The sequence below is a fragment of the Acipenser ruthenus genome, chromosome 17 (assembly GCF_902713425.1).
Source record: "Acipenser ruthenus chromosome 17, fAciRut3.2 maternal haplotype, whole genome shotgun sequence".
Lineage (NCBI taxonomy): Eukaryota > Metazoa > Chordata > Actinopteri > Acipenseriformes > Acipenseridae > Acipenser > Acipenser ruthenus.
In genome coordinates this window covers 1724165-1744596 of record NC_081205.1, presented here as the reverse complement: position 1 = coordinate 1744596, position 20432 = coordinate 1724165, and the positions used below count along the sequence as shown (strand labels likewise).

General features: G+C 40.6%; 1 protein-coding gene across 3 annotated transcripts in view; it reads left to right on the top strand.

Annotated features, from left to right (window-relative positions):
• Positions 1 to 20432, top strand: part of LOC117422900 (syntaxin-binding protein 4) — a 37125-nt gene that overhangs the window by 1035 nt on the left and 15658 nt on the right. Inside the window, exons 2-17 of one of the 3 annotated variants that reach the window (XR_009307539.1) lie at positions 1343 to 1416; positions 1504 to 1599; positions 2212 to 2281; positions 2414 to 2488; positions 4066 to 4151; positions 4468 to 4591; positions 5352 to 5538; positions 7203 to 7309; positions 8222 to 8435; positions 8847 to 8925; positions 11946 to 12040; positions 13172 to 13268; positions 13618 to 13742; positions 14826 to 14915; positions 15456 to 15521; positions 19726 to 19997. Coding sequence is in view for 2 of the 3 variants with exons in the window: in XM_058989753.1 (XP_058845736.1) it covers positions 1343 to 1416; positions 1504 to 1599; positions 2212 to 2281; positions 2414 to 2488; positions 4066 to 4151; positions 4468 to 4591; positions 5352 to 5538; positions 7203 to 7309; positions 8222 to 8435; positions 8847 to 8925; positions 11946 to 12040; positions 13172 to 13268; positions 13618 to 13742; positions 14826 to 14915; positions 15456 to 15521; positions 19726 to 19902 (1762 nt within the window). In the remaining variant the exon portion in view is untranslated. The remainder of the gene's footprint in view (positions 1 to 1342; positions 1417 to 1503; positions 1600 to 2211; positions 2282 to 2413; positions 2489 to 4065; positions 4152 to 4467; positions 4592 to 5351; positions 5539 to 7202; positions 7310 to 8221; positions 8436 to 8846; positions 8926 to 11945; positions 12041 to 13171; positions 13269 to 13617; positions 13743 to 14825; positions 14916 to 15455; positions 15522 to 19725; positions 19998 to 20432) is intronic. The other 2 variants (XM_034038133.3, XM_058989753.1) reach the window with 2 other exon arrangements.

Below are 20432 nucleotides of genomic sequence, written 5' to 3'. Positions count from 1 at the left end.
CTCATTGTGTTTCCTCTAGGGGTGTGAGGAGGGTAAAGGAGATTAAAGGGGATTACAAAGCTTTACTGGTAGTAACTATTTCATTTGAGGTTCAGAGATAATTCTCTTCACTAAGTGTAACATTTGCAGAATGTGGTTTAGCGTTCATTAACCTAGATAGAACTTACCCCAGTCCATGTGCACAGTTGTCTTCTATTTACATTTTCTGTGCGTCAAAGTGTATTACGGTAGAAAATACACTTTGCTAATTTACACGGATAGTAATAAGATCTATTGGTTTCATGAATTTCTTTTCTGTAACAGTTATTTTGTTGGCTTGTGGGGGTGGCTTCTTGACTGTTAGGCTGTACAGTGTGCGTTTGAACAAATAAACTCAGTTTCGCATTGTGCCCTAAACTCTTGACAACCTCTTAATAACATGGTTCTTACTGTCTGTGGGGCGGATTAAACACGGTGCAGAGCAAACCGACAGGATTTGCTGGAACAGGGCTCTTGAAAGATTATTGATTTGTGATTAAGCAACAAATTCAAAGTAAACGGATTAACTGATTTAAAAACAAACGCGATCCATTCTATAAATACAGAACCGGATAGAATGTAGGATTAATTCTTTTGATTGATCTAAAGTCTGATCGCATTCACCCCGTTCTGTCCTTGTCTAGTTGCTACTTTATTTAATAATGATCGGGACAGATTATTTAACTGGTAGGTGCTGCATTGTGTTGCCAGTTCTTACTGTCAGACCTCTATCTTAATCAGCACCTGGCTATCCCTGCATAGATCTCAATATATACAGAACAGAGTTTTAATGAGCAGGCAGTCTCACGCTTGAAGGGGTACCCACAGCGTTATCTATTTTCTATTAGCTCTGGGATACACGTTTGAATATTCGACCAGACATGGCTTGAAATCTATTGGTTATTCATATAACAGAATTTATAAAGGATTGTAACAAAATGATATGCTGCAAAAGGAAACCAATGCATAAATGAGGTTGGGGGAAAAAAATAGCTTGCTTTCAACTGTACCAGGTTTATTTTAATTCAGGGTAATTAAAAATTAAATTAAACTCAATCAATTTTAAAACAACAGCCCATATTTTCTAGGAGTGGAAGTATTACCATTTGCTCACCCACAGGGGTGGAAATAAGACTCCTACTGCATAGCAGTTTGATGCATTCCTGGTTTTACTATGTTTAAAAAGACACACCTGAGCTTGTTACCTAGACGCCGTGGCTAATGAAGCTGGTGGTAAATCCTGGAATGGGTGACACTGCTATGCAATGGGAGTCTTCCCTCCATCCCTGCACTGAGTATGCTGGTGTCTTTGTTGTGTGTCCAGGATGATGATGGGCCCGCACGGAATAAACAGGGCTGTCCAGCGCTTGGTGTTCTCTCGTTGTCAGCACGGCCTGGGTGAGCTTCCCATTCAGATTCTCCTCTTCTGCTTTTTTCAGTTATTTTTTAAAACATTTTAAAAATAAAATGCCACTTTTACCGCAGGTGTAAAAATCATTGGAGGGTATCGAGAGCACACCGGTGAAGAGTATGGCATTTATATCAAGAGGATTCTTCCTGGAGGGGTTGCTGACAGAGACGGTATGGGCTTGTCCTGCGATGTTTGATACATTTTTACACTATCGATGTACAACAGAAGCTCAAGGTTATCATACATCAGAAATGTGTTTGTAATGTGTCTGTAACTCCCCTTATGAAAGTTTACCACAGTAATATTGCACAGTAACATTGCAGTTTTACCCTGCTTTTACCATGGTTAACTAGGCATTTACCATAGTTTACCATACCTGCTTTACAATGCTTACCTATGCTTTCACTGTGCTTCATTACACTTTGCTGTGCTTTTACTGTGGGAAGCGTTTATAAGGGTCTGCAAACTTGTATTATTATCAATAGTTAGTTTTATTAATTAAAGGTCTACATGCATGTATAGTATATTCTGTATTCTATTCAATAATGTCTTTATAATAATAAGAAAACACAGTTTTGGCGTTTGTAACTTTCAGGTACTATAGTACTTTTTTTTTTGAACATGCAGAAAAACTAAAACATTATCTGATTATAAGCTCACACAATGGAATAATAAAAATGAATAAAGGGAGTGTATTTTGGTCACTGGTTATTGATGGGAGAGGTTTGCAGGAAGACGCAGTGTGCTGCTCCTAATTTCATGGTGTTTTTTCTTTACTACAGGGAGACTACAACCTGGTGATCTTGTTTTGGATGTTAATAATGAGAGTTTGGGAGGTGTGACCAATGACAGGTATTCTAATAAACACTGCAGACAGCCTGTGTTGATTCATGTATGTTTTTATTAGCACAGCATGACTAGAGCATTACTGTCCCACCTCTTCCCCTTCAGACATTGCAAACTTTGAAATGTTTTTTCTTTCAGGGCGGTTGATATCCTGCGGACAGCCTCTGCATCCAACCACATATCCCTCTTAATCGCTCGGGATGAGGAATCAAAGTAAGAGAATGCTGATGTCTTGGTAACGCTTTATTTTGTGACTGGTATAAATATGTATTTAATTAATGGGGGAAGGCTACAGTCAGTGCGGAACGTTTCGTTTATCATAGGCAAGGTAAAGCTCAGGTGGCGCTCAGTACTGCTGACTTAGAGCTGTCAGGCTTTGCCTGGCATAACCCCAGGTGCTGCTGCTGTTCTTCATCTTTTGCAGACTGAAATAGACGCAGTAATCACTTCAAAATGCGACGACCTCCTTTCTGAAACACTGCCGTCCAGGTTGGCCACAGGAAGTGATACCGAAATCACAGGCTGCCCAGGCAAAACATACTGTAGATGGGGAGGAACAGTAATTTAAGATAATAATAATAATAATAATAATAATAATAATAATAATAATAATAATAATAATAATAATAATAATAATAATAATAATATGCAGTTGTGCCTTTGAAATATGCTTTACCAGACCTGTTTATCCTTGAATTACCTTTTAATCTGGTTACAACCAGATGGATAAAAAAAAATATGAATATTGGAGATTAAACAATACATGTGTTTAAAGCACTTGATGAAATACCAACGATTGTTTTTTTTTATTATTATTTAATAATTGAATATGCAATGGCCTATATATTTTGAACCCATCTTAGTATTTTCAATCAACTTTGACAGAATAAACGTTGTACAGTACTTGGCACAAGACGAGTCAAACAGTGTTTAGCCATTTTTACTGGAATGATAAAAACCGTACAATAAATCCACTTTTTTTTTTTTTTGTAATGATAATTTGCAGGGATCGTTGTTGTCTTTTATAACGTTTGAGATCTCTCACTTCAGTTTTATAATTTAATATAATTGATCCAGGCTGGGCAGGGTTTTTACAGTGCTTTGTGCTAAGACTAATTAAAGTGTGATTATTCGTCCGATCTTATTATCTTTACCCAAGCTGGGTTTCAGGGACTAGCAAGGAGTTACATTTAATGGGAGCCCCTGCTTGCTGATAAGCAGTGAAACGGACCCGGGTTTGCACAATTAAAGATGCTCGGGATATTCCACATACAGGTGAATTTATTTTAAGTTTGTGGTGCCAACTTGTCTTCCCACAACACTAGAAGTCACATTCCTCTCCCTGTTCACTTCCTGTGTTACAGGTAATAGACCCCCCTATATTTTTCCAATAGAATCTAAGTCTTAACATGTTTACTTGTAACGCATGTGATTAATAGCACTGTGGGTCAGTGAAGTCTGGAAAACAAAAGTAGTTTGATAGTAGATTATGTGAAAGAGATACAGAATTAGCATGCAAACCTTGGTTACTACCACACAAAGCCAAGTCCTTGGTATTGTTGAGCATTTCGTTGACAGGTTTATCTTGTGACCAGCAGAGGGTGCAAAACATTAGTATTTTGGTTTTCTAATAAATTTTGCAACAGTTAGCCTAGTTAGTTTGTGCAGGTTGCAGGTTTCTTGCAAACAGAAATAAATTGAGTATTTATTTTTACATTTGTTTGAGCACCGCTGAGGGGGACTGTAATGTAATGATGACATTGTAACTTATTTTACAATGTTTTTTTTAGGAGAGTATTTCATGAGCTGTTGGAGAAGAACGGTTCTCATAGTAATGCAGGGTCTGAACGAAACTCCCCTACTCCGCTGGCAGCTGGTGAGTAGGGCTTCTTGTAGCCTTTTGTAACAACAAAATCAAAACACCTGCTATGACACAGTCTTACGAGAAACCCCTGCCAACCAAAAGCCTGACACAGTTTTTCGAGAAACCCCTGCCAACCAAGAGCCTACTATCAGCACCTTGAGAGATATGCTGAGTTGTGAGATATGCTAGAGGTGCAGCTTTTATGCAATACCAGGCATGGCCTGTGTGTAACAGGTTATTAATGGCAGGCTGATACTAACTGTTTGTCCTGCAGAGGAGATGAGAGATCTTTGCAACATGACCCTGGATTATTCTTGCTGTTTTTCAGGGAAGATGACAGAAAGCACATCATCCACTTCTTCTTCCTCGAGGTCTCAAAGCCCCCAGCTGCTGAGCCCGAAGGATATTGTTACGAGCTACAGTAGCAGCTATGGGGTCGTGCCAGTAGCCAAGTGAGTAACCTAACACATTTGAGGCTGGTTTCCAGTCAGGGTGGTTAGAGATGGGAATCTGCAGTGAAGTCTGTGCTCTACAGTGGCTCACTTGAGGGAGATACACCAAGGAGGTAATTCCAAATTAAACACTTCTAAAAGGGTGTATGTCTGCCACACAAATTGCTCCAACGCACCAATGTGCACGAATGATAATGCTCATAGATCTATTTATAGCCAGCGAATGGGTTTTTAGGATATTTAAAAATCTGACTGTTTCGCCCCCCCCATTTCAAAGCCAAATACACGTTTTCAAATCAGTCCAGCAATATGGAAGCAAGCAAACGTTCAAAGAAACAGCACAGGTGCTGAACTGCAGCTCTTGCACATAATTAATACAAGCAAGCGCGCTCGATACTGCGCCCCCATAAGTACGTGCAGTAATTCCTGAGAACATTAACATGGGCTACATGGTTACAACTTCCTTTAGGCTTTCAGAAATGCAGACCGCTCTAGAAAAGATAACTGTACTCACAACTGCAGACCAGTATGCAATCTAATATACTCATGCATAAATATCATTTTGTTTCAGGCACTGAAAAATGATTTTAGCTAGTTTTCCTAGAGCTTTTTTTTTTTAAAAAAAAAATTGGATTTGTTGTAAAAAGAAGACTACAGGCGCCGATTCCCGCTAATTAGTATATATCTATATCTATAGATCTATATCTATATATTTAATTACGGTGTGAGGATCTCTTAATTCTGCTTTCCTTCCTCCCAGTGACAATGCAATTCAGTTGATATGCGTTGCCAAGGGAACAGGGTTAGGCCTGCACATCGTGGGAGGAGCTAATCGACCAGAGGGACCAATGGTGTACGTTCAGGAAGCCGTATCGGGAGGAGAGTGCCAGAAGGTGCCTGTTACCTCTCTCTGTTTGATTTACCGTTCAACACGGAATGCAATTCGGGTAACGCGACAGTTTTGCATTAAGGGGATTCAGATTAGTGTTTTTTTTGGGGGGGGGGCGATAAAATGCATTGGGGTTGTGAACGTGTTAAAAAATAACGTCAGAGAATATTGATAACCTTTTGCAGCAGCTCAGAGGTCGTGACTCCTGTTTAACTAGTTTTGTGGCATCCTCCGTCAATTCATTTATATTAACTGTGTTGGTGTAATGCCTCTCTCTTCTTCGATCTGTTTTTATCTCTGTGTCTGACCAAGTCTCTTAGAGATGGAACATGTAATACTGAGCTGTCATGAGTCAGAATAAACTGACATGTCATTCTGTCATTTAGAGTGTGATTGAACTGGTGGCAGGCTTTTTTCGTTTCTGTTTTTCGAAAGCACTGGAAATGCTAGAAGAAAATGCCGTGTCTCATTTTAACGTTTCTGATGATGTAAACAGGAACGCGGTATATGACAAGGAGCTGTGTTAAGGCCTTGTACCACTGTGGGTATCTCACAGTACCTTATAGTAGCTGCATGGAGTGTGCTGCGCCTGCTTTTCTAACTGTGTGAAAATCCATAGTCGCTGATCTACATACCTTATACCCGCTTTCTCTGTGCAGTCCTTATACCTGCTGCACAAGCAGTGCATGAAGTGCATTTTCTTAATGTGTTTGTGTATCCTGTTAATGATAAAAGCAGAATGGTGTTGAATATTATGATTGTTTAAATTAGATGAGGGTCGCTTTCATTTAATAGTGTCAAACCATTGCACTCTCACTAAAACTGCCAGAGGTGAAACTAGAGGAGTTCCTGTTTGGGCAGCTAATTATACTGCAAAGCGCTGCTCTTTGTTTTAACAGGCAGCAAGTGCACTTTAGGAGCCACGTAAGTACATTTGTGGGTGTTTCTGTAGTACCGGCACGTGAGCTCTGTGTAATATGCCCCTTTGCCCTGTTTGTCTGTGGTTGGTAGAGCTGCACAAACAATGATCCGATTATTCGGATTGAGCCGTGCACAGCAAACAGGTTCTGACACCCAGGTGAGGGTCCGTGGCATTGATTGATCTCATTTACCCCTCCAATTAAAAACCTTCAGAATAAAACACAGTCGGTGCGTGCCAATAATCGCTTTCTGCAGCTCTAGTGGTTAGCCTAGTCAAATTTTAATTAGTACTTGGCTGCATTTTATTAGGTCAACCAGAGTCTGATTTTGTTATTACAAATAGTGCATGTGTTAATATTCTGTAGACACAATGCAATTACATACCTAGTGCCCAGTGTGTTTTTACTGCAGCTTGAAATAAAATATTAGAAGAAACCAAGTCGTTCCAATTCTGATGGAACATTTTGAAGTTCTGGATACATTAAAGCGTTGAATAGTCCTGGAACATGCTGCAAATATACTGTATTTTGTTGCTGGTTGCAGTTGGTTTCTTGTAACACAAGAGGGCAGTGTCCTCTTAAAATAATATTAACATCTGAACTGCATGCTATATCTAGTGATACTTATATATAATGTATGTTTTTACAATATTCTTCTAATAATAATCATAATGTCAGGACTCTTAAGGGATAATTTCCCCCTTGTAATAATGCACCTTTTCACATTAGCAAGTTGTATAATGACATGGATCACACGATCCATGATTTATTTTTTAAATACCTATATTTAATTCTCCTTTAGGATGGTCGGCTTAGGCCCGGGGATCAGATTGTATCTGTAAATAAGGAGTCCTTCGTTGGCATTACATATGAAGAGGCAAACAGTATATTAACCCAGACGAAACTCAGGTATGTGGCATGGCGTTTTTCTTTATTTTTGTTGTGAGATCCACTATAGTTTAGACCAGTTCTATAGACCTCCTGGTGCTTTCTCTGTATTTTCTGTTCAGCTCCAGGTATTTGCTTGCAATAATAGACAGCTCTTTGGCAGCCTCAGTAAGTTTGAGATGAAAAGAGTTGATCTAATCTTCAGGAAATTAAACATGCCAGGCTCAGAAGACCCTGCAACAGGCCGGCTCCACAGTGAACACCTGCTTTACATTTGTGTGCACAAAGTTTTAGACCTGAGGTTCATGGAGACTCTTCCCCGGTGTGTGGAATGAGCATTGTAAGTGCTTTTCATCTGGCGTAGCATCCGCCTCTGACACATTGCTACTGTGTGAAAAACTAAGTGAGGTGTGGATCACTAAAACAAGTTAAGAGCATGTGAAAAATAAACTACTCTCGAAAAATGCTATCCTGTAGCAGATTCTCTGTCTCCTACACAACAGATTGTGTGTATTGAGTTCTCCTTAGCATTCCCATCTGCTGCAGACGGAAGGTCTTGTTATTCTCTTCTAAACCCATTTTTTCTGATCAAAACTTTTATGTTACCGTATCAGTTTACAGCAAGCATTATAACAACATCTTTTTTTTTTTTTTTAGTTTCATAAAGACCTATATTGGCAAACAGTGCAACAACAAGTCGAGGCAGATCCATTCCGTGTCTTCCCTTTATAGCAGTTATTTGCATGCCCTGGTAGCTTGTGCAGTGTTTGTTTTGCACTGAGCCCAGATGCACATGATCCAGTTAGTTGTCAAGCCTGTCAATATTAATGCATAGGCTTCAGCAATCAAACAACGCGTAAGTCTGGGATCTGTCTAGTTATCTAGGTAGTATTAAGAAAGTAGCAAACTAATCACGCTTTGTTCTTAATTCAGACCGGATCCGACGGTGGAAATCGCGTTCATTAGAAGAAGCTCCGGGAAAGGTCTCCAGAGCCCTGTGGGGCTGCAGCCCCAGGTGAAAGGGAATGGGAATCTACTGAGACCCACGGGACTGGGCCTGCACTCCCCCCCGGGGAACCTCATTCCAAAAATGTCATCCACCCCCAACACGGGAAGCGAGACCCTGCCTTCAGTGAAACTCAGCCAAGTAAGACAGCATCTGCACCGGGCCAGCAACCTCTATGGAAGTGCGGAGATGTCCTCACAGACCGGAGCCCCCTCATTGTAACACTGTACTGGGGAGACTGCGCTGTACTGCGTGTGTTAGGTCTTTTAATGAGAATTGCGAGTGCTACTGAAACAGCGTTAAAAAGAAAAGAGAGTAAACTTACTTGGCAGCCAGGCGAGATTTTTTTTTTAAATTGATTTTTGCCCCCCCAGTAAGTTTATTTTTCTCAACTTTTTTCTTAAATGTTTTTGTGGTGACGCCTGCCTGCGTGCTTCAGAGATTGTGTGACACATCGGAACTCATGAAGTCCTGACACAATCCTGACATTACAGATTGAATGTGAAAGGTGACAAAGAAAAAAGAGATATATTCTTTGATTCCTTGTTTCAGATACGAGCGGCTCCTAATAGAAGAGACCAGTCTTCTGTGTTCTCACCGGACAGCACTCTTCCGGAGGAACCCGGCTCTGGTAAGTTGTTTAATGGTGCCAGTTCGATATTAGCGCTGAGGAAAGGTGGTTCACAGTTGCACTGGCTGAATCGAAACTATCAGTGCACCTCAGTCCAGACCTGCCCCTGTCCACTGAAGCTGAAACATTTCCCTTGAGCAGGATTTGAACCCAGGCCCCCAGGGATGAAGGATAGTGCTGATTCCAAGTGCCAAACTCTGGATGGTACTCAAGCACAGTATATATATGGATAAGGAAAACAGACAATATGTTCTAATGTTATGCAAGTATTGTGGTGGGCTCATAGCTCTCAGCTCACAGCTGAAATCATACAAAAGAGGGGTCTGTTTACAAAATCAGTGAGCAGCTACAGGAATTGATAGACTCAGTGAGGACCATGATTCTGAAATTATGCTAGGAGAGGTTGCTATGGAAACTGTGCATCCAGGTTTGGTATATGAAAATGAAAGTGTGTGTGTAGCTACCCTTATACACAGAGAAATGCATATAGCAAGATCACTTTGGCAAATCCTGCTAATTTCATAACATTGTACATATGTTTTTATATGTCTTCAATACAGTCCACTACCTATGTGGGATTTCTAGCTTGTGGTGGTTTTACTCTTACTTGGGGGGGAAAAAAAGTCAGCCACCATTGCATGGCTATAAATACTATCCTCCATAAAGCTCACACCACATGAGAAAGATGTTCAGGGTCACTCTGTTTGATAATGTCAGTGGTATGTCCTTGGATGTTGCTAGACGAGCGAAGTCACCCTTTCCCTGCATTCTGCCCGCAGTTCTTATTTATATCAGACGATACAGCAAAGACGATGCATCTCTCATAAATACACTGTGCCAGGCCGAGGAAGACAACACGACTCTAGTTACTTACATGCATATTCTGAGTTTTATTATCATTCATCTGAAAATGAATCCCTGCTTGAATTCATAGATTATTATTCAGGTCATTCACTCGGCAGTTTAAAATACTCTTGAGTGCGTTTGTCCGTTAGTCGCCTACTCCCTCCTTCAGTTTTTAATTGTGAGTGGGGTCTGCAGGCAGGCATGGAAGCGGCTGTATTTCAATGGGGCTGGAGGATCGAAGCCCTTTTGATGTAACGCGCATTGCGTTTCAATGGTAGTAAAGCTCTTGCGATCAGTAATGTTTTACCGTGCTGTCCGGTGACTCGGGTTTGGAAAGTTGTGTCATTGTGTTGTATTTTCCTATCTCGGAATACTTCAGAACACTATAAGGTAGACCAATGAATTGAAATTAAAATATAGTTTTCCCTGCATTTCTGCGTTCCCATTAGACCCAGCTTTCCCTAGCTGGAGTGATGATGTTGTGATGAGTGAGTGTGTGTGTGAGGTGGTGGTGATCGGGGGGACTGTGTTGAAATTGCTTTGGATCAGAAGCTGCTTTTAATGTATGTATGTACACAGTCACAATCGCTGTTCTGTACTTTTGTTACAATCTCCTTTACGATCTCAAGACTTTTGTAAGAGATGTACACAGGCCTTAGGCTGATGCAGAGTTTTTTTGTTTTTTTTTCAAACTCTCAGGAATGTAAACTGAGATGTGATCTTCTTGACCCCTCTCTGAATTTTTTCAAGCTTGTCTGTGTGGATCTCGCAGCTTTGCAGTATTAATGCTGGAGGGTGGATGGGGAGTCTTGTACCCTGCCTGGCAGGGCCCTGAATTAGATGAAGCATTTCCTTCCTGCTCTGTACTTTGGGAGAGCTGCTGCTTCAGGGATTCCTGGGGAGCTGGTAAACAGATACTGTACCAACTCTGTCACCTGAGAGGGAGTGAGGTTTCAGAGGGCTCAAGAAACAAACTTGTGTTGTGTCAGTTTCAAAGAGACAGTGCCTGGCCCCTTTAAGTCTTTTAGTGCTGTGTGTAAAAGGCTAGGTTACGTTTTGTTTATTTCAGTAAATAGATCGATAGGAGTCTTTTGTGCTCGCGGGAGGGATGTGTTTAACACAGTAATGTGTGTGTATATATATATTTATAAAAAACACAGAAGTTTTGTTTTAGTTTGGAAAGGGCAAGGTGAAAAATCTGTCCCTTAATCCAGGGAGCCAGGTTCAACTTAAGATGACCACATGTGTAAAAGCACCTGTATCAGAGGACAAGATAGTTGCAGGTACAAAAACACGTGTTTCTGCATTCAAGTAACTTATCAATTATGACAGTCCTGAGATATACATGTGTTTGTCAGCCGCTGCCTTCTCTTTGCATGTGATAAATGTGGGCACTCTTTTTCTTTCTTCTGGGAGCGATATCTCCAGAGGAAAGGTATTATAGATGCAGAGATACTGAAAGGATGTGAACCTGTTTGTGTTGCTATGACTACTGGGACATCAACGACTGAAAGAAATCGGGCCGCTTGTTAGAACAGACGTCGTTGTTGTGTTGTTCACAGAAACACGTTTTCTAGTGGTAGAAGTGGTCTAGCTGCTCAGTATGCTACACAGTCGTGAACTGATCATTAAGCAGAAGAACAGGGTATGAAAACAGCGCAGACGAGGAAAGGAGAACAAAGTGGAACGTAGGTGCCAGAGATAACCGTTAAGACTTCCTTTACAACTCCGGTGTGTCTGCTGCATATCCGAGTACAGCTGGAGGAACCAGAACACAGCCATCTGCATTTACATTTGTTGTTTGTTTCTAAAACATACATCATATTAGCAGATGGCTATTTGAAACTCGTTCTGACTTAATTGTTTCCCTTCATTTTGCATTGCCTGTTGGTTCTCTGCTGTGAGAGGTTTTCAGTCTCTGTACTGCCTGGACCTGTAGATTACTTGTTCTTTCTTTTTACAGGACTCAAACCGTATATCATGAATTGAAAGGGATGCTGGCAGATCTTTGTAGGATTCATTTGCTTGTGTGAGGAGTTTCTTTATTTGCAGACTAGATTGTGCTTTCACTCACAGCGCAGCTCATTTTGTCTCACCTGTGGCAGCCTGGTTGTGAACCTGCATGCTGAGAGTGTTCTTGTCTCTAAGTGACGGTTGATTCTGTGTCGTTCCAGCCGTCTCTCCCAGTCCCATGGAAGGCTGTACACCCAAAGGAAGAAAGATTTCCCTCAATTCTACGATTCGATTGAAGCTGGACAGACTGCAGCAGGTCAGACCATTGCTCATCAATGTCTTGTGCTCACTTTCACATATTGTATTTATCCCTGCAGCCCCTCTACACCAGTACCAAATAGAAAAACAATGGTCTTTTAGCACAGTTTCTTATTATTTGGTACTTCTTTAAAGTGGCTGTTAGGACAGCAGCGGCATAATTAAAACGTAATCCCCCAGAGTCTGTGACCGTTATATACACTTAAAGACTGGCTTGCTTATCTATACAATCTATATACAACTCCAAGGAATAGGTTTCTAGTCTTCAGTTGATTTTGATACGTTTTACTTTTAAAAGGCCAGTATGTGAGTGAAATATCCATCAGCAACTGGGACCAAGTTCTGTTCATTTCCATTTGCAGCAAGGCAAGATCAAAATGATCTGAACTGGGACTCGGGCAGCCCCATTTAGGATTGCGGGCTCGCTGGTTTATGGTGCTGATGAAAACGACACATGCTTTGAACATTTCCATAGAATCAGAAGCAATTTAGTAATATTCCCAACTACTTAGAAAAGAAGCATTCCTAGGAATTCTATAGAACCCTTGCTTAGGTTCCATAAAGAATAGCGTGTTCCATAGAACAGCCACATGAGGTTACACAAGTTCATTACTTACCTTTTTCTATAGATAAGAATATCCATGACCTCTGTGAGTGTAATCATCAAGCTTGCTTATTGAACCTCACGTAATGATATGTGACTGTGCAGCCTTTTATTAGATGGGTCGATCAATAAGCTATTATTGTATGGTGGTCATGTGGTAAAGATTTAATCAAGCAATCGGTTATGGTCCGCACAGTGAGGTCTGTTGCAGCCTCAGCCTGGACTCGAATTCACATGGCTGAAAATCAATTTTCAACACGTATACTCTTGCCTTTAGCATGTCGCTACACGTTTCTGCTCTGTGCAGCATACAGCACAGAGCTGGCTCTAATCTAATGTACCTGAGCTACACTCATTGTAGGGGAACCTGCTAAACAGCAATTGCATTGTGTGTGAAAACCAACAATGACTGGCACATTTTCTAACAATCTTTTGCAACCCAGAACGTTTTGCTTGCATGACAAACTGGCTTTATTTTTTGCAGCAAGGTTGTAGGCACGGATTTATTTTCCGTTCCATTTCCAGGCGCTGGGATACCTTGGGATCAGACCTACAGAGGAGCAGGAGCGGGCGCTGAGGGAGCAGCTCCAGATCGATTCCAAAGGGACGGTGGCCTATGGAGGTGAGGGAGATCCTTACTAATGCAGGAGTGCGCGACGGGGAGGATCGGCGGGACCGTTTCTCTGTTTTATAATGAATTCGCTTTTGCAATTTGCTTCAATTGTGGCTTGCTTTTAATATGCCTTATTGCCATATTTAGAAGGGCTTTTGCCCGAAACATCCTGAAATAAAATATTCTTTTAATAATTTAAACTTTTTTGTGTACATTCAAACTGAAATTAATAGTTCATACATACAGAGTCCATACAATACACTTGCATTTGAACTGCTGATTTCATTTTGTAGTTTGTTGGTATGGGGTGTTTTAAAAATGATATTAATTAACTAACACGTTGCTTTTTCATTGGCAGAATTTGTGCAAGTCGTCCGAGACCTTTTCAAGTTGCAGTTGGATGACTCTGGGATTGGCCAGGGAATGATGAGATTTGCAGCGACTGATCTTACGAACCTTCTTGAGCCGACACACCAGCCGCAGGTACAGCATGCCTTCAGCGCTGTTACCGACAGGCTGATCAGGCATCTCTGAGGAGTCCTTATACAGGCAGCTACAGACCGTCAGTGTGTTTGCTATAACAAGCCACCCAGGGGAGATGACAGAGAAACAAAAACAGAACAAAGTTTACATTTTATTTTAAAGTTTTTCCATCAATGAAATGACAGCGTTTAACACTATAATTTTGTTTATGTTTGATACTGTTTGTACAAAGTGTTATTGACAGCTGCCAGGCACTAATTGACACATTCACATTGCTACACAGTACAGAATTGCTTCTGACCACTAAGAGAGAGCAGGGGTAACAGGATGTGTTTAAATATCTATATACATTGGGCATGTATTGTTGTTTTTTTTCCTGTGCTAACTGTCCGGCAGTACTCCAGATGCATTGTGTCAAGGTTGAGCTGAGAACTGCTTTTAAATGCTATGGAAGGTACCAAGGGCTACATTCGATGCATGAATTTAGCAGAGGAATGAACTAGGGAAGCCATCAGTGCAAGTACAGTACATGGAAAGTCTCACTGTGAAACAGACAAGGTTTCTGCTGTGTGTCTGTGATTCTAATAGGAGTGTTTGACAAGGTACCTTAAAGAATAAGAAGCAGGGTTCCGAAAAAGATAGCGTTCCACGTCCCCACGTGTTGCTACAACTTTTTAAATAACGGACCAGTCATTTCTCTTTCCATTGTTAACACCCTGACAACTTTTTACACTTAGAACGTTAAAAGCCTCTAAATCATCGACCTCAATGATAACTTGTAAATAAGCAAGTAATACAAATAACAACAGTGCTTTCAACTGTTCTCTATCTATCTATCTATCTATCTATCTATCTATCTATCTATCTATCTATCTATCTATCTACACAAAATACAGCAGTGCACATTTTTTAGTTACAGTGGTTTGATTTCATATGCACAACAAATCAAAACTACAGAAGCAATGGGGTGTTCTAATTTGCACACTGCTGGATAGATAGATAGATAGATAGATAGATAGATAGATCGGTACAGTGTTTTTTTTAGTTCTGGATCTTTTAAATAAAGGTATGCTTTTGTAACAGCTCGCTGCTTCTGATTCAGAGGAACTGGATGAGATGGAGAGACTGAAAAGGGATCGGATTGAGGCTTTAAGAGAAGCAAGGAGGTTGCAGGTAATGTCACATCAGAACAAAGCACTGGCTTTCATGGAGATGGATGTGTGTATTGTTTGGCAACATAGCCTGCTGCCCATTTAAGATTAAAAGGCTGTCTTGTACTCCATTAAGCATGAGCTATAACATTTTTAAAATCTATTTGCTTTCAGGGAACCATTTAGGAAATGTATTAAAAAGAAGTGGCTCTTTGCAGAGGCGAGAAAATGGGCTGATGAAAAGCAAAAGCTGTTTGATACCATTTTTTTAATGCAGTATGCCAAAGCTTGAAAGTGCCTTCAACAGCATTATATTTTCTGCATGTTACTTATATATTACTTATGGGGAAGTGTTGAAAGTAGCATGTATCAGTTGTATTTGAAAAAACATACATATTTGCTATCCTAAAACTGTATACTTTTCACAGTTAAAATCTTTCTTTTTTATGGTTGTTGTTATAAAATCTTAGCAGTTGATTAAACCAGTATAGTAGAACACCCTTGAAGTGTGTGCGCGAGTGTGTTTGTGTGTCTATTAGAAGATTTTTTCTTTTCTTCATAGGATCAGCTAGCAGAATCTGAAGGCCTTTGTGCACAATTGCAAGAGGAGCTTAAAAAAGTAAAACAAGTAAGACTTTGTGCTCATGATGCTACCACCATCCTTTAAACCCTAATAAGGACCCGCCCTCGAGTTTAATATCTTTACAGATGGAAATTAACTGCACTTTGATTTTCCTAACCTTGGTACAAAAAGCACGATTGATCTCTGTGATTGAATTCAGATCCTCCTGTGTTCAGATCAGTTGTACCGACACTGTGGAGTTTGTGAACACAGCAGTAAATCCCAGCCTGTATGCATGTACAGTGAGTGCGGTAAAGTGTCTAAGCACAGGTCTGGGAAGCTCGGTTATGAACCACAAGCTCCTGAGTGGCTTATGGGTTTGCTGTCTGCCACCAAAAAATTTCTGTTTTCTACCACTTGAGGGCACTGTCTTCTTCATAGTCCCATGGCATGAGTCAAACAGTTAGAAAGAAAGAAAAGATTAAAAAAAAGAAAAAGAAAGGGGAGAGGCAATCACATTAGATTTTTAATGAAGGTCAGTGGCCAGCCTAGTTATAAAGGTTTTCTGTGTTGATGCCCTGAAGGCTAAGGCTTAGAGTTTGAATGAATACTGTGGGAAATTGGGGGTACTGAGGGTTCCGGAGTGGAGAAGCAGAAGACTAGCTGCCTGACTGATCATTATCATACAAAGCTACTGTGTAGCAACATGCAGAACCAAGCAGCCGAATGAGCATTCCCTTCATTGTGTTTTGAATAGCTTGCTTCTCATGTGATTAGTGATTATAGTGTGCATGATTAGAGCTGCTGGTTGCGGGGGTGTGAGTGTGTGTGAGGGGGGGGTTCATAATGCTCAAGTGATTCGCCCACGCAGGCGAATGCAAAGTGTGCCCTGTTCAGAAAAGTTAAACTTGCATAACGGTATTCTAAGTGAAACTGGTTTTGGCATGCCATATGCAGCACACACTCGTGTGCCATTCACCCAGTTTTAATTGAATTTGCATTTAAAAAAACAACTAAAATTTTACAAACCAATGGGATGACAGAAGAACAATCCCATTTGAAATTATAATGTAAGCAGTGCATGCACATACAGAGGGTCCCCATAATCACATAATCATCACACAGTACCTGAAAGGTTACAAATATTTTGCATAGAATGTGTCCAATTTATCAGATTATAGGCAAATGCCATCCCAGCTGTGCACAGGAGGCTAAGAGTGTACAGTATTGTTGAGGATCGGTGCAGAATCAAGGCACTTCCTGTGTTCACTATGTCGTATGTAAAAGACAGACAAAGAAGGTAAGGTCATAACAAAGAAACAAACCCTGTAAGAATCCTGTTCTCTAAAGCAATCATCTGTAGCTCCTAACACACTCAATCCTGGCACATGGAAACAATAATGGATGTTGTTAAGGTTTTGCAAAAGTGGATTGTCTGGGCAGCGCTAAAGGTCATTTTGAGTTGGGCTTTGGTTTTATAGGAAAAAGACTGAAAATTGGGTCATCATCTTATTCGGTGGAAGAAAGAAAGGTTGCATTCTAGAGTTTTAGTTTTTTAAAAACTTTTCCCTTTTTTCTGTTTCACACTTTGCTTTAGGCTGAGTTTGGTAATTGGTCACCGTTATCAGCATGCCTTGCGATTCCGGGGGTAAGCTTGTGAACGGCGGCCCTGGGATTGTCATTTCTGTGGTCCTTGTTTAGTTTCAATAAATGATTTATATTAGGAGAGTGCACAGGGCTCTTTCCAAGTGGTATTGGTGAACACATGGTTGTCTCATGCAGGCAGTGGTCTAATAAGATTTCCTGTATGTGTGATCTCAAACAAGCTGATTTTAAGCCCTTTCAATAATAATAATTGTTGTCACTTTACTAAAAAAATACCTACATACTCCCTTGTATAAAACTGGGATACATTATGTTGCTTTTTTAGAAGTATTTTTCTTTTGGTAGTAGTCGTAGTAGTATAACACAGATTTGTAAAGACCACCTACTCAACACCTTTGAGAACACCTTTTTAGAGTAGACTGTCTGACCACCCCCTCCCTCCACCCCCATCCACACAACACCAGACAGCCCTTAATACTGTTCCTGACATCTTACAAAGGGAAGAGGGGAGTATAATAAAATCTTTTGTGCTTTCATAAAGTAATTTACAAAAACAAAACTAAACAAAAAAAAAACAAGGCCATTGGATTCGGAGAAAAACAGATCAATTTCTTTTGATCAACTGCAGCAGTTTGAGTTTTTTTTTTGTGGTGTCTGACGGGGGCGACTAATTATCCTTCAAGTAACCCTAATGAGCTAGCAGGCTTCTTTATTATCTGTTCATTTGAACTCTGATTGCTGGACTAGTCTGGACCCTTTGTGAAAAGACAATTTGCTTCATGCTTTGTGCATGTTTCTCTCTCAGCCTTTCTTCGCTTGCTTGAACCCTTTCTAGTAACCACTTTCAGCACAGGGTCTTTTTTCTGCTTTGATAATAGAAAGTGTTTTCAATGCACTGTTCTGTTTTTCCGCCCCCACACAAGCACCTCCTTGCAAACAACACGCTCGCACAGCTTCTGTAGGCACCTATTATTGCAGAGGTGCCAAGTCTCAATTGGCTTACAGTAACAGTGCTGGCAGCCACATCTGGTTCCCTTGGTAACAGCAGGTGAAGTAGGTAGTGTCTGTCCTGCTGAGTTGATGGCCAGTCCACTCTGAGGCACATATTTCTCTTGGCTCACAGCTAAATGAACCCAAGCAAGCCTGGGGTTCAGAACTCTGACCTCCCAGTCAGCAGTTGGTCAAAACTCATACAGAAGCAGTTGTGGGTCTCCAAACACAGGTATTGCAAAACTGGCAGGAAGCTGCTTATTGCACTCAGTGCTTTCAGTCAGTATTGTATAACTGTACTTTTTTTAGTTTGCTATGTGACTTACAAAACGAATAATCGTGAATAAGAGCCCTTATTCAGTAAAGCACAGTACAAGTCAAGGTGAAGAAGTAGAACTAACTTTCACTCGTAGGAATAACTGAGCCATTCTGACAGTATGTCATAAATATTATTGAGAGAGCCTGTGTCATTCATCCTTAAAAAGAATAGTACAGATTCTTCTCCATCTCTGTCTCTTGTCCTAATATATTTAAGATCATATCAGTTTATATAATTCTAGGTTTCCAAAACCAGATATCTTTTTTACATTTTTTTTTTATACTACATTAGTGGTGAAAGATTTAGTTAAGCTGGCTTTCATTTCTACAGGGGGCAGCAGCAACTTAGATCAAATGTGTTTTCTTTCTTCAGCACGTAATCCGTCACTTTTACAATAAATGTGCAATCGATCAATTGCATAAGAGGGTAGGGGGGGTTACTGGAGAGCAAATCCAGAGAAAGCCCAACGAACCAACTGAGAAAGCAAATGCTCGGGACTAAACCCAGAGTCCAGAGCTAACCATCTACAACTCCTCTTCTACACCCTGCACAGCAAATGAGATGAAGCGTCGTCATCAGCTTCCAGCAGATAGTCACTACCGAGTGCGGCTGCCACTGTAATCATGATGTAATCCACTTCATATGAACAGCTGCACAATGATGAGAGTGCCCCTGAAATGATCACAAAGTGGGATTTAAAAACCTCGGGGAACTGCGCCTTCTGAATTGTGTTTATTTGTTTGTTTGTGAATTGTATTCATTGCTTGATTTGTATATCATTGAAGTCCACGCCAGGACGAGGGGAGATATGGGGGTTCCATCACTGGGGTTCGCTGCTCTGTTCTCTTCTGCTGGGTCTCTTATCGTAACAGCTTTGTTTTTGTTTTTAACTTGCATGCAGGACACACAGCTGTACGGCACATGTCAGCCCTTGTCCTAAAATTGAACACAATTGGTACAGTTTAAAAAATGCATGTATAACAACATTACTTGCAAATAATCTACCCCTCAGTTTCAGTGTATCCCCTTCAGTCACTGTGTGCACAATGACACCATGTTCAGTTTCCTATGTATGTATCTGTTTTATCATGCATATATGCTTTTTTCTTTAAGTTATGGCAGGGCAGCTTCTCGAACTCCATAGATTTCACACAAACTGTTTTAAAATATCAAAAAATGTAATTAAAAAATTGTGGCTGACGGGGATATATATATATATATATTAACTAGTGTTGACACACATGCAGTTGTTGCACATTTTAATCAATTTGTTTAACCCGATTTCCTTGCCGGCTTTGCACTGGGAGCTTGGCAGTCCTGCTCTGCTTCAGCTGAAGGGATTTAATTGCATTGCAGGAAGCGAAGGCTGCAGTGGAGGAGACCAGGGCTTTGCGGAGCCGGATCCACCTGGCAGAGGCTACCCAGAAGCAGGCCCGGGGCATGGAAATGGACTACGAGGAGGTCATTCGCCTCCTGGAGGCTGAGATAGCCGAACTGAAGGCTCCGCGCACTGACCACCCAAACAGCATCAAAGTACGTGACGACAGCTCCTTTAGTTAACATAGCAGCTCCCTGATCCCGTCACGCGATCAGCTCCGTGTTTTACCTCTATCCTGTTCCCAACAAAAGTAGGTCACTGTTTGCTTTGTATTATTCAGTAACTGGCATGATGTGCTCGTTATGAAGTCTATGTAGGCAGGTTATTTTTAGGATTAAATAAAAAAAAAAAATAATAATAATTGGCCAGCAACTTTATATAGGTCATTGGAGCATTAAAGAGTTATTGTTGGGGGGTTTTTGTTTGTTTTTCATAGCACAGTTAGGAAAATCCTATGTATCTTCTTTACTTTTCTGATGTTAAGCACTTTTACATTTATTTTGATTATGCAACATAGGGGCCCGTATCAAAGGATGTTATTCCTGTGACTCTTTCTGCCACTTACATAAAACTAGGAGTTGAAAGCATTGATTCTTTAACAATAATAGTTAACCAAGCTAAAACTAGAATAAACTGCAAGTGTAAGCTGCTGCTTGATGTCGACTTTTTTAAATAGTTTTATGAA